We start from the raw sequence: 16417 nt of genomic DNA, 5'->3' as shown, positions 1-16417 counted from the left end.
ACCACTGAGCCACCCAAGCGTCCCTGCAAAGAATTATTTATGGATGAGGACAGGCGGCTTGAAAAGTGATACCTATGATCATGTAGTTAGCCTGTTGCAGATCTTGGATTTGCACTGAATCTGACTCAAAACTCATCATGCTATTATATTACTGCTAGAGGTCTCTTTTGATACACTTTTTTGGATTAAAAATCCAAATTTATTTTATTTTATTTTATTTTATTGGTTTTATTTATTTATTTGAGAAGGAGTGACAGAGAGAGAGAGAGAGAGAGAGCACGCGAGCGAGCACAGGGATGGAGAGGGGCAGAGGGAGAAGCAGACTCCCTGTTGAGGAGGGAGCATGATGCAGGGCTCAATCTCAGCACCCTGGGATCATGAGCTGAGCTGAAGGCAGATGTTTAACCCACTGACCCATCCAGGCCCTTCTCAAATTTTATTTTTAACCTGTATCATTTAAATCACAAAGATTTAGTATGAACACTATACCTGCTGAAACATTAGCAAGTTATAATGCAACTTCAAATTAATGGGGTATTTTATTATTTGAAAGTTCTTTTATGTACATTACCTCTTGCATTTCTCTTGACAGTATAAGATGAATATTCTTATGTCATCTCTCTTTTAAAAAATGGAAAAGTCAAGGTTTAGAGAAGTAACGGACTTGTGGGAGATGACAAGGTGATATTTGTACCAGAATGAACCTGAATCTTCTGGTTCCGAGTCCAGAATAGCTGCATTACTCTGCTGTGTTCAGAGTGTTTTATTGAGGAAACATCTGTATTTTTTTGTTCCTGGGGGCTAACGGTCAGGAGAAGGGCAACAAAGAGTCTGCATGCTTTCTCAGTTATCTTTTCCCACAGTTTCCTTACCCTAACAATTTCAATAGTCGTCCTTCCTCCATTTCCTTCCTTTCTCCACTGAGAGCTTTCTCATCCTGGAGATATGCTACTCCTCTCCCCTCTCTTGTGATTACCTTATTTACTGAGAAGTTCAAACACAATCAAACTGGTTGCATTGTGGATACAAGAACCTTGCTGCTACCTGGAGAGCTTAACTGTTGACAAAAATCAGTTCTGTGGCTGCCATCTCTGCCAAAGGGGAGAAGGCTCTCTGTTCACTTATCCACTCATATGGCAGCTCTTACTCTGCTTGGGCAACATTTTCTCTCAATTTCCTTGCAACTTTATTCATTCCTTTCCTTAGCAAGTAGGGACCTGAGGGTTTTGCTCTTCACTGGCGTTCTGAAAATTTGCACTGAGCTTGATAATAACATAAAGTTTCACAGGGGAATGGATTGTAGGGCAAAGGGGAACCTGGAGGCAAGAATCTTGGGGAAAAGTGAAGATGGGAGTCAAGCAGTCCAAATACAGATTTTTTTTTTCTAAAGAGCAAGAAGATGAGTCATGGGAGAAAACCAACTCTAAAGCCAAGAGGCCAGGTTCAAGGTGAGGAGAAAGACGAGGGCTAGCCTAGAAGTGCCTACAAAGAGCATGAGGAGTTTTATTAAGGTGCCCTGGATTGAATATACTTTTCTTGAAGTCCAGGAGCACCAGCTTTGTTCTAATCTTTTTATTCTTCACTTAAAAATCTCAGTTCCAAGTGGGATGAAGGAGAAGGCAGTTTCAAAAGCTTCAAGGCAGGTTGAATACTCCATTGAGAAATGGAAAATTATCTTGGTCTCAGTCAAAGCATATTCAGGGATATAGAAGAAGACTAGCAAGACTTATACTTAAAAATATCAATTTCCATGATCCATGAACTAATATTTCAATTTCAATGTTACAAGAGCAGTTTCCTATCTTCTTAGCCATTCTATTTCTTACTACTTAGTGCTTGAGTTCAAGTTTGACACTGAGCCTACCACTCATTCTTATTAATCATTTATTTTAATTTACCTCCCCTGACTTCTTCAGGCATCTGAGAATGCAGGTCCCATTCTAGAGACATACATAAACTTTGTTTCCACTTCTTCCCTTCCCCTCCCCTCCTTTTTTTCACTTAGAAATCTCAAGTCCAGAGCCTCAAAACTTCAATCAATCCCAAGGTAATTCCCCTCCTTCCAAGATTTATGGGGAACCTACTTTTTTCTTGGTACCCTTACCATGTTGTTTAAATAATTAACTATTAAACAACCCTATAAATATCAAATAACATGATGTAGATCATGTCATGAGGCATTATATGATTAATTTCCAAATGTGCCTCAAAAGCTATAATTTAGGAGAATGAGGTTAGAATGATGTTTTTAAGGAAAATATAGAAACCTATTTCCCTTTTGTAACTTGAGCAAATATGAAATTACAGTATTTGGGGGCATGAAAGTCCATTATGTAACACTTGGTTTGCTTATGTAAATAATTCAGTTTGTTATATTTAAGATATAATATATACTTGTCCTAGTGAAAAAAATATGGAGGCACGGAGTCTATTTACTCTCATCCCCTTATTTTTCTTTTTAAAAGAAGTTAGGAAGTAACAGTAATCAAAAGCTTAGAAAAAATTATCTGAATTTTTTTCTTTTTATCCCTAGGTCTTTATATGTCTAGTGACTGGTCAATGGAAGCATAGAGACAGATCCTGGGGAAATTTCTTGGATGAATCACCTTTGAAGGGTGGGAAAGATTTACATAAGTGGAGCAGAGTGGCGGGACAGTTCACCTTAGTCAGAAAAGTGTGCATATGAGCACAAACACAGTAATATGAAAGATTGTAACAGAGATTTTTGAGGCAGAGATGGGCAGAAGTACAAGGTTGAGGTGAGAAAGATCTTATTTTCTCCTTAAAAGTACCCTAATCTAGCTGAAAAGTAAATGTGATATATTTTTTCCTTTTAATAAATTCTGCCTCCAATGAAACATATTCATCAATTTATCCAACAAATATTTATAGAGTACCTTCCCTCATGTGACAAACATACAGGCTATATTCTCAACAAAGACAAGTACAAGGAAGTCTTTTACACATAACTGTAATTAGCATATTTTGTGAGCCAAAAATTTGAACACAGAACTGACCCCTGAAAATCCAGGGAAGATGATTAGTAATTATAACAAGTTTATATTTATAGGCAAGAACAAGGCGGGTCCATTTTCCTTGGAGAGGAACAAAGCTGCAAAAGCCTTGCCCATAGGTGAGATTTGAAAGAACCCTAAGACTGACAGTATGGCATAAGGAATAAGTTATGGGAATCATCTCATCTTAAATTAAGAACATCATCATAGGATGCCAAGTAAAACACGAGCACCTGTCATATAATAGAAGAAATGTTTGTTGAATGAATGAGTAAATGAAGTGAAGTCATTAGGACAGGTGTCCTTGTTTGGCAATAAATATAATGCTTAATGGCACAATAAGCAGGCATCTGGTTCCTACGTATTATTTATCATTTTCAAAGGCAATTGAGAAAAAACATGACTCTAATAACTTAGAAAAAGAAATGAATACTAAGATTGCCCTCCTTTGAGTTTATTTTTTTTAATTTTTTTTTCTCCTTTGAGTTTAAAGAACGTTAGTAGTTGGCAATAATCTATTTCTTAAACTTTGTATAATTGCATTACACGTTTATTATATCACCCTGTATTCCTTATAAATCCTTTCTTAATAAATTAATTTAAAATAAGCTTTATGGAGATCCCTGGGTGGCTTCAGCGGTTTAGCGTTTGCCTTCGGCCTGGAGCGTGATCCTGGAGACCTGGGATCGAGTCCCACGTTGGGCTCCCTACATGGAGCCTGCTTCTCCTTCTGCCTGTGTATCTGCCTCTCTCTCTCTCTCTCTCATGAATAGATGAATAAAATCTTTTAAAAAATAAAATAAAATAAGCTTTATGAGTTAAAACACACACACACACACACACACACACACACACACACACACACACACGAAAGACCAAAAACTCATTGTTTTGCCCCCTGCCTATCTGTAGAGTTAAGGAAAGATTGTAGCTGAAGCTGAAGTTAAAGGGAGGTGAACAGACAAACATCTTCAACTCCTCTTATGCAGAGGGTCTAGGAGCATTATGGGGTCCATTCTGCTGGCATTTGGGAGGATTTTACTAACCAACTTATTTCTGTTTTTCTATCCATAGTAAGGTTTGTAAAAAGTCTGAACATATGATAAAATACTTTCTTTAGAATGCCCTAAAGGACATTGGTCCTAAAGGACCAAGACACTAAAATGACTCCAGAAGATGTCATGGAGCCCCTTTAACTTGGTTTATATCTGCCATTGAATTTAGTATTGAAAAGCACAGGGTTTACACTAAGGAAATGAGCCTTTCTCAATGTTTAAGCAAGCCATTAGTAAACTGGGTCTAAATTCCAAGCCCAAGTTTCCTATAGGTTGATCAAAATTTGGTTGAGTCAGCGATCATCCATTAATCTTCTGGACATTTCTCCAGGGAGGCTCCTGAGGAAGCTCTCAGCATTGTCTTCCAACCAAGTGAAAACTACTCCAGACCTAAAATGTTCTTAATCAATGGTAAATTTATCAGAATTTCAGTTCTGTGAGTGGGCTTCCTTTCAAGATTCCCTAGAAGTCACCCTGGAAGAAAAATATGGTACCTTAATTAGCTGCACTTATTTAAAATTAGGCATAAAAAGATACTTAAGTGTTATTTTGTATTCAAATTTATAACAGCATAGGAAGTACTTTTAAAAATAGAATTTACCTAACATGATACTTAATGGTGAAAAACTAGAACTTCCCTGCTAAGATTGGGAACAAAGCAAGAATGTCCATTCTTTTTCACTATTGTACTGGAAGTCCTAGCTAATGCAATAGACATGTAAAGAAAACAGAACATATACAGATTAAGATGGAAGAAATAAAACTGTCTTTGTTCACAGATAACATAATTATCTATGTAAAAAATCTGATAGAATTGACAAAAAAATCTGAAAAAAGAAGTGATTATAGCAGAATTACAGGATTCAAGATTAATATATGAAAGTCAATCATTTTTCTATATACCAGCAACAAACAAGTGAAATTTGAATTTCAAAACACAATCGTATTTATGTTATTACTCCCCCCCCCCAAAAAAAATACTTAGGTATAAATGTAACAAAATATGTATAAGATCCATATGAGGGCAGCCCCGGTGGCTCAGCAGTTTAGCGTTGCCTTCAGCCCACGGCGTGATCCTGGAGACCGGGGATTGAGTCCCTTGTCAGGCTCCCTGCATGGAGCCTGCTTCTCCTCTGCCTGCTTCTCCTCCCTCTGCCTGTGTCTTTGCCTCTCTCTTTCTGTGTCTTTCATGAATAAATAAATAAATAAAATCTTTTAAAAAAATCTATATGAGGAGAACTACAAAAGTCTTATGAAAGAGTGTGAAGAAGAACTAAATGGGAAGCTATCCCATGGTCATGGATAGGGAGACTTATTATTGTCCAGATGGTATTTATTCTTGACTCAACATAATTCCAGTCAAAATTTCAACAAATTGGGACACCTGGGTGGTTCAGTGGTTGAGTGTCTGCCTTTGGTTCATGGCATGATCCTGGGATCCTGGGATCCTGGGATCAAGTCCGGCATCCGGCTCCCTGTGGGGAGGCTGCTTCTCCCTCAGCCTATCTCTCTGCCTTCCTCTCTCTGTGTCTCTAATGAATAAACAAATAAAATCTTTTTAAAAACTTTTCAATAAACTATTTTGTGGGTATCAATGAACTGATTCAAAAGTTTATATTAATTGGCAAAAGAATAGCCAAGTATAGCCAACACAATATTGAAGAAGAACAAAGTCAGAAGACCAGCTCTATCCTCTTTAAAACTTGCTATAAAGCTACAGTAATCAATATAGTGTAGTATTGGTGAAAAAGAAGACAAATAGATCAATGGGACAGAATAGAGAGCCCAGAAATAGACCCCTAAAATATAGTCAGCTGATTTTTGACAAAGGAGCAAAGGCAAAACAGTGGAGCAAAGACAGTCTCTTCAACTATTCATGGTGGAAGAACTTTTATTACATTCACACATAATAAAATGAATCTAAACACTGACCTTATACCCTTCATAAAAAGTAAGTCAAAATAGATCATAGACCTAAATATAGAAAGTGCAAAACTGTCAACGTCCAAGAACATAATGTAGGAGAAAAATACAGGTGAACTTGAGCATGGTGACTTTTTTCCCCATTTTTAATAAGAAGTTTATTTAAACAACAAGACACTTAACTTGAAGAGAAAACATGTAGGATTCATTTCTTTTAGAGCAATTTACACCTACTTAAAGTCAGATTGGGGACGCCTGGGTGGCTTAGCAGTTGAGCCTCTGCCTTTAGCTCAGGGCATGACCCAGTCTGGGGATTGGGTCCCACCTTGGGCTCCCTGAGAGGAGCCTGATTCTCCCTTTATCTGTCTCTACCTCTCTTTGTGTGTCTTTCATGAATAAATAAATCAAAAATCTTTAAAAAATTTAAAAAGGCAGATTGCCTTACATGTAACAACTGTATACAAAAAAAGTTATAAAATTGTCCTTGATTTTGCAACAATAAATGAAAACCATTAAAATTCTCCAATCAAACAAGACATGCAAGGACTTTTATGTTGTTTTTTTTTTGTTAAATTGTGACATAGAAAGACAGGAGCTGAATGCCAAGAATGGAGAAAGGGGTATTTTCACAGGACCCCCTTTTCCCCATCTCATGTCCATTTGATGTCAATCAAAACATATCACTGGCCATTTAGTTTAAAAAAATACAATATGCTTGTGCACTTACACAGTTATGTGCAATAAAGAAACTGGGAAGGGGAAAACGAAAGAATTGAGAAAACTCTACTATAGTAGTCAGGATGTGGTGAAAGCAAATTATAGTTTTCTTTTTTCTTTTTTTAAAGATTTTATTTACTTATTCATAGGAGACACACACAGAGAGAGAGGCAAAGGCATAGGCAGAGGGAGAAGCAGGCTGAACCATCCTGCCCCAGTACCTTCAAATTAATATGATCGTGGTTCTCAGTCCTGACTTCCTCCTTGGGCTTTTGGTTGGCCATGGTGAGGGCCAGAGTCTCCTCAGCAGCCCCTTCACAAAAGAGGTACCAGGTCCACACTGAATGAGCACACACAGGACCAGGAGCAGCCAACGAGGGAGGCAGCTGGTGATGTCTCTTTAGATACAACACCAAAGGCACAGTCTACTAAAGAAATAATTGATAAGCTGGTCTTTACTAAAATTAAACACTTTTGCTCTTCATGGGACACACAGTCAAGAGAATGAAAGGACAAGCCACAGATGGGGAGAAAATATTTGCAAAATACATATTTGATAAAGGACTGTTATCTAAAATATACAAAGAGAGGCGCCTAGGTGACTCAGTCACTAAATGTCTGCCTTGGGCTCAAGTCATGATTGTAGGATCCTGGGATCCAGCCCACAATGGGCTCCCTTCTCTGCAGGGAACCTGCTTCTCCCTCTCCTCTCCTGCTCCCCCTGCTTGTGTTCTCTCTGTCAAATAAATAAGTAAATAAAATCCTTAAAATAAAATAAAATATGCAAAGTACTCTTAAAACTCAAGAATAAGTATATGAATAACCTATTTTCCAAAAGACTGAAGACCTGAACAGAAACCTCACCAAAGAAGGTATACTAGTGACAAATAAGCACCTGTATAAGCAACAATGAGCTACTACTTCACGCTTATTAGAATGACCCAAACCCCAAATACTAACCCTGCCAAATGCTGGCAAGATATGGAGCAATAGGAACTCTCATTCATTTCTCATGAAAATATAAAATGGTACACTTTGGAAGACAATTTGGCAGTTTCTTGCAAAACTAAACATATTTTTAACTCTGCAATCTAGCAATCCCACTTCTTAGTATTTACCCAAAGGAGTTGAAAATGTATGTCCACAAAAAAACTTGCATGGGGATGATTTCAGCAGCTTTATTTACAATCGCCAGAACTTGAAAGTAACCATGACGTCCTTGGTGAATGGAAAAATAAACTGTGCTCCATCCAGCCAACGGACTATCATGTAATGTTTAAAAAAGGGAAAAAAAGCTATCAAGCCATGAAAAGAATATGAAAGGAACTTAAATACGCGTCACTAAGTAAAAGAAGCAGATCTGAAAAGACAACATACTGTATGATTCTCACTATGTGACATTCTGGAAAAAACAAAATAATCAAGGACCAGTGATTGCCAGAGCCTACAGGGAGAGGGGTGGGAGAAGGATGAAAGGAATACACAGGATTTTTAGAGTATAAAACTATTCTATATGCACTATAATGGTAGATATATGTCATCACACATTTGTTGAAACTCATAGAATATATAACACTAAGTGAACCTTGATATATAGTATGAACTTTGGGTGATAATGATGTATCAATGTGGGTACAAATGTACCACTCTGTGCAGGATGTTGATAGTGAAGGAGGCTGTACATGGGAGGAAGGCAAGGGATATATGGGATGCCTCATACCATCTGCTCAATTTTTCTTTGAACCTAAAACCAAAGTCTATTTGAAAAAAACACACATGCACAACTCTAAAGTAAAAAAAAAAGCCTATTAAAAATAGAATTAAAAATTTGCAGAACATGAAGTGTCTCTAAGAAATCCTCCAGTCTTTTCTTGTTTCGGCTGCCTCCCAAATAAACTCTTTCCTTGCTGCAAACCTGATGGCTCAATGATCGGATTTGCTGCACATTGGACAGGACTCTGATTGGGTTATACTTTATTCTGGTCTCTTATTCCATGTGGTTGAGCAGGACTTAAAACAGCCAGTATGAGGGATCCCAGGGTGGCTCTGTTGTTCGAGCATCTACCTTCAACTCGGGTCAGGATCCCAGGGCTCTGTTCAGGCTTCCTGCTCAGTGGGGAGCATGCTTCTCCCTCTTCTCCTCCGCTTGTGCTTTCTCTATTTCTCTCTGTCAAATAAATAAATAAAATCTTTAAAATAAAAGAACTGCCAGTAGGAAGGGGGGAAAAAAAAGACTGAGTACACACAGTCCATCTGTACCTTTAAAAGACTTTGCTTTGTGAGTTTTCCAGAAAGCTTTCTGAAGGGTGCTGGGCATTTCCTGTATGGAGAGCAGAGAACAAACCTGGTGCTGACCAGAAGGGCCCTATCTCCTTTTTTGGTGAATAAAACAAGAAAATGCTGAAGAGGCCATTAAAAGAGTATTCTTATACTTCCTAGTCTCCATTCATGTTCTCACTCACACAGGTTCTCTGAGAGGCGTTATGTGAAAATGCTGTCTGGATACTGGAAATATAGGAGCGGACAAAGCAGGGAAGGTTCATATTCCAGTAGAGGAAACAGCAAATGCCAATGAAGGCCCTGAGTTGAGAATGCAGATGCATGGAAACCGCCAAAGCTACCTGTGGTCGAACCCTAGTGAATCTGGGAGGCTCTGTGGGAATGGTCAGGCAGGAGGAGGAGCCCAGGGAACCTGGGGGGGCCAGCAGCAGAGCAGAGGTCTAGTTCACATTTTATTCTGTTCACATGTTTCCTACTGATCTGATTTCTGCTTCCTACCATTGACGCCTGTGTGTTGACCTCAATGCAGATGGAGATCCTGTGGCTACCAGGGGGGAGGCCTGACTGGTACCATTGCCCATCAGAAAAGTTTATTAGATTAAAGAGAGGAGTGGAAGATACAATTGAGCTTTGTTTCCTGAGCCACAGAGCTGGCACCAGATTCTGTTGAACGAAGCACAAACCAAAGCCTTGTTTCCCAATTGGCGCTGCCCACCAAGGCCTCTTCATGGACAAAAGTTCTGGAGGAAGGCAGTTAGATTCATTTTTATCCTAACAAGTATGTGCTTTAGAAGTGGGAGGCATATTGGAGAGCTTTGTTTAGCTGCCTCTTGAATACTTTTACAAATAAGGAGTTGTGACATTTAGCTCCCTAGGGATTCCTATTTCATCCTTTACTTCCAGGAAGACTGAAATTCTGTGTTCCTTTCACACTGTCATTCCTCTCTCCTGCTCAGGCTTTCTGTCCTGGCTAACTTTTTCAATTATTTCCAGTCTCAGAGTCATTCTCATCAGAAAGACTTCTTAGAACCATGACAGGCTGACATCAATTGGGCTTTTTTTTTTTTTTTTTTTTTTAAATCTCATAGAGGCTTTTGTGTACAGAAAACAATACTTACAGTATCCTGTGTTATCACTGATATTCAATAGCCTACAGTTATAAATTTAAAATGTACTTTTTCTAAACCTTTAAATTGCAAAATTCTAGTAAATTAAGAATTTTTAGTTTGAAATCAAATGCAGTTTGTACTTATTGTTAGGTTAGCTTATATATTTGACAAGTGAAATTTGCATAATCCTTGAGATACAACGTATAAAATTATTTTATATTTTGAACCTGTATAATTCAACAAATGAATATATAAACCTGATAATTTGAATATTCCTATATATTTAAGCACATTTACAGACTTGGTTACTTTCATTCCCATGAATATTACAGCTACTGTCATATTTCATATAATGGATTTCCCAAGAATCCCGAGCACTTAAGAAAGCAGACATACAAACCCCATAAACAAACCTTCCTAAACATATAAGCAACTTTAATAAAGCTCAAAAGAAAACATATACATTTACCTATGACTCTCTTAAGCATCATAAAAACTAAACCCACCAAAGTAGTCTTGAGAAAGATGACCAAAACTGGAGGTATAACAATCCCAGAGCTCAAAATCTACAATAGAGGTGTGGTAATCAAAACAGTAAGGTACTGGCACAAAAATAAACACATAGATCAATGGAACAGAATAAAGAACAGAATAAAACTTGTGCATTGTTGGTGGGAATGGAGACTTGTGCAACTATTGTGGGTTAGAGATTCCTCAAAAAGTTAAAAATGGAAATACCATACAAAAAAAAAAAAAGAAATACCATATGATCCAATAAATCCACTATTGGGTATTTCCCCAAAGAAAGCAAAAACACTAATTTGACAACATATATGCACTTCTACATTAATTGCATCATTATTTACAATAGCCCAGATATGGATTATCTATACAAGAATGAATGACGAGGATGGTATTTATATACAGTGGAATATTCCTTAGCCACAAAAAAGAAAGAGATCTTTCCATTCGCAACAACATGGATGGACCCAGGGGGTATAATGCTAAGTGGAACAATTCAGACAGAGGAAGACAAATAGCATATGATTTCACTTATCTGTGCAATCTAAGAAACAGAACAAATGAGGGCACCTGGTTGGCTCAATCAGTTAAGTGTCTGACTCTGTGTGACTCTGTGTCTCATGAATACATAAATACAATCTTAAGAAAAAGAAGAGGTACAAATTTCCATTTACAAAGTAAACAGGTCAGAAAGATGGAAAAGTACAGCATAGGGAATATAGTCAATAATATTGCAATAACATAATAGTGGCAGATGGTGACTACACTTATGATCATAGGGAGCATTGAGTAATGCACAGACTTGTCAAATCAACTTGTTGCACACTTGACACCAAAACGATGGTGTATCAATTATACCTCAGTAATAATTTTTATTTTTTAATTTTTTAAAAAGATTTTACTTATTAATCATGAGAGACACAGGGAGAGAGGCAGAGACACATGGAGAGGCTCCATGCAGGCTCCATGCAGGGAGCCCGATGTGGGACTCGATCCCCGGACTCCAGGATCACACCCTGGGCCAAAGGCAGCTGCTCAACCACTGAGCCACCCAGGCGTCCCAATAATAATTTTTAAAATGAATTTTTAAACCCCCTAAACTCATAAATTTAGTAAATCAGATTATATTAAGTATTAAACTGCAAATGGGCAAAAATGGGTAACCCTCCTAAATATTTCAGTTAAAATACTTTGTTAACTGTGTTAGTTTCTCTTAACTGTCTTTAATATAAAGAATGCACAAAGCAGTAAGATTATTTTTAAACTTGCTATCTTTGCATAAAAATAAATTTATACCAAAAAAAGCACCATATCTATTATTTCATCATCTCTTTCTCAGGTTGTCAGAGTTATTTAATCAACAGTAGAACAAAACCATTATTTCAGACCCAGCACAGTAACTGAGATTACACACTTGGAGTCGTTGGTCAGAAATTTGACACCAATGCTAAGGACTTGGGGTTCTGTGTCATTGATTAAGGATTTGTAAAACCTGGAAGATGTGAACCAAAACAAAGCACACCCCAAAAAGAGTCAGCTTGGGTGTAGAGAGTAAGGCCCTGTTCAAGGGTCCCGCTATGTCACTGGAGAACCTACTGGTATGTCAATTTGGTGAATCCCATAAGTTTTTGCCATCTTAACTAATTATATCTGCAATGACTTAGTCTCCAAATAAGTTTATGCTATGAGGAATCAGGGATTAGGACTTCAATATTTCTTTTTCAAGGACACAATGCAATCCATAAGCCCCAGAAAAATCAATATATTGAGGATCCTGGTCATATTAAGCGGAATTTCTCAACCTTGGCACTATTGACAGTCGGGACTGGATATTGTTTTGCTGCGGAGGGCTGTCTTGTGCACTGTAGAATGTCTAGCTGCATCTCTGGCTTCTCCTTCTAGATGCCAAAGGCATCTTCTTAGCATCCAGCTATGACAACCATCCATGTCTCCAGACATTTCCAAGTGTCTCCTGGGGTTGGAGTTGGGGGTCGAAATTGTCTTCCACTGAGAACAACAGATAAAGAATAAAGAAAACCACAGACAGGGATGCCTCGGTGGTTCAATGGTTAAGCATCTGCCTTCAGCTCAGGGCATGATCCTGGTGTCCTGGGATCAAGTCCCGCATCGAGCTTCCCATAAGAACCTGCTTCTCCTTCTGCCTGTCTCTCTCTCTCTCTCTCTCTCTCTCTCTGTGTGTGTGTGTGTGTGTGTGTCTCATGAATAAATACATAAAATCTTTAAAAAAGACAAGAAAACTACAGACAAAGTTTAGCTGGAGTTGGGGTAACTGAAGAAGTAAATGGGAAAAAATAGGGTGTGGCCTACAACAGTAGGAGGTGTGAAAATGAGGTCATGAATGAGTAGCAGTGTCTGTAAGAAACAAGATTAGGACATGAACATAGGAGTGAGTGCCTGAAGGGCACCTGGGGGGCTCAGTCAGTTGAGTATCTGACTCTTGGTTTCAGCTCAGGTAGTGGGATGGAGCCTCACTTCCAGCTCCATGGTCCCCAGGGAGTCTGCTTGAGACTCTCTCCCTCTCCCTCTGCTCCTCCCCTCCTCTAAAATAAATAAATAAATCTTTAAAAAAAATGAGTAAGCGCCTGAGGTAGGATAAAGACTGGGGCTAGGTTAGTGGAGGAGAAGAGGGATGGGAACTGAAAAGAACCGTCTATGTGCATATAACCAATAATTATGACCGAAGTCATTTTGGAGACAGTAACAGTTAGCCAGGGACTAAGGTTGTCAAGGGATAAGGGGAAGGACCTGGGGAGGTAGGTGACTCTAAGAAAGAGGAGGGGTTAGTAAATTATTTGACAATTTGAGATTCAAAGAAAGGACTTTATATGGAGTCAGGAAGGAAAATGGCCTCAAAGTGTCAGGGAGACAAGAAACACATCTCCCCATGCCATACCCAGGTCCAGCAAAACCCACTGCAGGGGGCTCTGGGGGACTCTGTTCTCGAGGGGGCATGGGGTTCAGTTAGTGCGGAAGATGAAAGGAAACATTTAGGAAACTGGTTGAAATAGATAAAGGGGATTAAGAGGTACAAACTTCCAGCTTTTTCCTTTTTGTCCTTTAAAGATTTTATTTATTTATTTGAGACAGAGAGAGAGAGGGCTCCTTGGAGGCTCAGTGGCTGAGTGTCTGCCTTTGGCCCAGGGCGAGATCTGGAGTCTTGGGACTGGGTCCTGCATGGGGCCCCTGGCAGGGAGCCTGCCTCTCCCTCTGCCTGTGTCTCTGCCTCTCTCTGTGTGTCTCTCATGAATAAATAAATAAAATCTTTAAAAAGAGAGAGAGAGAAAGAGAGAGAGCACAAGCAGGGGAGGGGGCAGAGGGACATGGAGCAGCAGACTCCCTGATAAGTGGGGAGCCCAATGTGGGGCTCCATCAGGACTCTGGGATCCTGATCTGAGCTGAAGACAGACACTTAACTGACTGAGCCACTCAGGTGCCCCTAAACTTCCAGTTATAAAACCAGAAAGTCACAGAGATGAAAAGTACAGCACAAAGAATATAGTCAATAACATTGACATAAAGTGATAGGGTGACTACACTTACCTTGGTGAGCATTGAGAAATATATAGAATTGTTGAATCAATATGTTGTGCCCCTGAAACTAATATAAAACGGTATATAGATTATACTCCAATCAGTCCATCAATGCAAAAAATAGAAGGAGTTCCAGGGAAGAGAGGTGAAGGATTCCCGGAGTTGGGGGTCGGTGGGAGGCAGGGTCAGGAAAGGGGAGCTCAGTGCCTAGAGGAATGAGCACTTTCCTAGGAGTCACTCCTGGGCTTCTTGCAGTGATTGACTTAAACAGGGGTAAAGATATGCCAGGCAATGGTGACAAAGATGTGGTTTGAGAAATCGAGGGGGGCAAGGTCTTGTGAGGAGTGTGCAAAAGTTTGAGACTCCCTCTTGATCTCCAAGGTTGGATTTTCAGTATCGTTTTTCATAATCTGACTGGCAGCTCTCAGAAAAGCTGCTGCTTCCCTGGGAGGTGGTTTCTATTGAAAGATAGAGGGGAAAAAAAAAAAAAAAGAGCTTGGACTTTAGAACCTGCTCACCTGGGTTTGTACCGCAGGTCTGCTACTAAGGAAGAGGGGTGACATTTGTCTTTGTCATTAATCTCAGCCACCATATGTTTATCTGTCAGCATTAACCCCCCAGAAGGTGACTGTGTCTGTAGAATCACTGGGCCCCAGGAGGCTCTCAACACATTATCTGAAATTTCCTGCGGGGAAGGATAGCTGTGTGGGTCAAATATTGACAGGCACACTTGGATTTTTAACCAAAAAATTACCAAAATACATGCTAAAATGTCTACTGATATTAAGTACTCAGTCAGGATTTAATTCAATGCTTTTCACATCTTCAATTAACCCACAAGAAGAAAGACATCTGTTGTGACCCAGAAATTCAGGCTCCTGAGCCTCCCAGGAATCAACAGTTGTGCCTTTACATGTAATACATTCAACAATTTCCCTTTTCCACCTATTGTTTCAAATAGAAACAGTGTAAGTTCATTTCATGATCCCAAATTTGAAGCAACTTTAATGTATTCTACAAACATTTACTGAGCACCTCCTATGTGCCCCGGGTTCTGAGGGCCACAGGGGATACTTAGGAAAAAATAAGACATAGATTTTGTTCACAGGACACTGAAGGAAAAAATTAAGTGCTATATTAAGCACTAAAATATAAATCTGTAAACGTACCATGGGATCTTAACCTGGAAAATCTGAGAACATTCTTCCAGAGGAGTAAACTGTACCTTGAAGGGGAGAGCAGGATTTGTTTAGACAAGGAAAATATACCGTGAGGGTGTATATTCTGTTCCAAATGGTTGTTTTTCTCTAAGAGCCATATTACAGGGCTTGGGGTTATGTAAACAGCACTTCACCACTTTTCCAAGTCTTGGAATTGTGGAAGAAATCTTTTGTTTATGTAGAATTAGCTTGCTCTTGGCTAACTAATCATAGCCCCACAAGCAGTCTTCCAAAGGGAAGCACAGGAGACAGTAGACTTGACCAATGAAATGATAAATTAAAGAACATTCTGGAAATATACCGTAGGATATGCCAGGAGAGGCACCCACTGAGCCCGTGAGACCTACTCTGCTTGGCCAGCTTCGCTCATCATTTTGACAATGCTGGAGCCTGTGGGGAAGTCTGCTTCTCTACAAACGTGGAAAGCATCAGATGAATCCACCTCAGGGATGTGACTGCACGGATGTAAAACCCTGACAGGTATTCCCAAATCTATTTGCCAGTTATGGTCAACATTGGCTTCCTCTGGCCCCGGAAACTAATCTTCCTGTTTGGATCTAACTGTATTATTTTTAAGCCAATCAGAGATCATGGAAAAATGAGGTGAGTAAAATCTGGGGATTTTTGAGAAGTGATTCCAGAAAACTATCATCAGAAATATGTAAATCAGAGAAAATAAAAGCATAACAGATTTTGAAAGACTCCCAATTCCAGTCCCTGAACCCGGTCCTCCTGACTAGTCAACCACTAAACCACCACTCCAATTGCCAGAGCCCCATGATTTCATAAGTCATGCCCCTTGCATTCCTGAACAATGCCAATAATCAGTTCAAGTTTTTACTTTTTCTGGGGACTCCTGGGTGGCTCAGTGGTTGAGCGCCTGCCTTTGGCCCAAGGTGTGATCCTGGGGTCCCGGGATCGAGTCCCACGTTGGGCTCCTGGCATGGGGCCTGCTTCTCCCTCTGCCTGTGTCTCTGCCTCTCTGTGTGTATCTCTCATGAATAAATAAATAATAAAATCTATAA

The 16417-nt window shown here is 39.3% G+C and overlaps 1 protein-coding gene across 5 annotated transcripts in view; it reads right to left on the bottom strand.

The window, feature by feature from the left end:
• Positions 1-3452: 3452 nt before the first annotated feature.
• LOC112913426 (OX-2 membrane glycoprotein) overlaps positions 3453-16417 on the bottom strand; it is a 40240-nt gene continuing 27275 nt past the window's right edge. For 3 of the 5 annotated variants that reach the window (XM_072722899.1, XM_025990035.2, XM_025990039.2), the window contains one exon: positions 5943-8876. In XM_072722899.1, the coding sequence (XP_072579000.1) occupies positions 8677-8876 (200 nt within the window). In that variant the 3' untranslated portion in view covers positions 5943-8676. Of the gene's footprint in view, positions 3799-4523; positions 4544-5942; positions 8877-16417 lie in introns of those variants that run through there. The other 2 variants (XM_072722910.1, XM_072722921.1) reach the window with 2 other exon arrangements.

This window comes from Vulpes vulpes, chromosome 1 (assembly GCF_048418805.1).
Source record: "Vulpes vulpes isolate BD-2025 chromosome 1, VulVul3, whole genome shotgun sequence".
In the NCBI taxonomy this organism is placed as follows: Eukaryota; Metazoa; Chordata; class Mammalia; order Carnivora; family Canidae; genus Vulpes; species Vulpes vulpes.
This window is presented reverse-complemented; position numbering and strand designations above follow the sequence as displayed.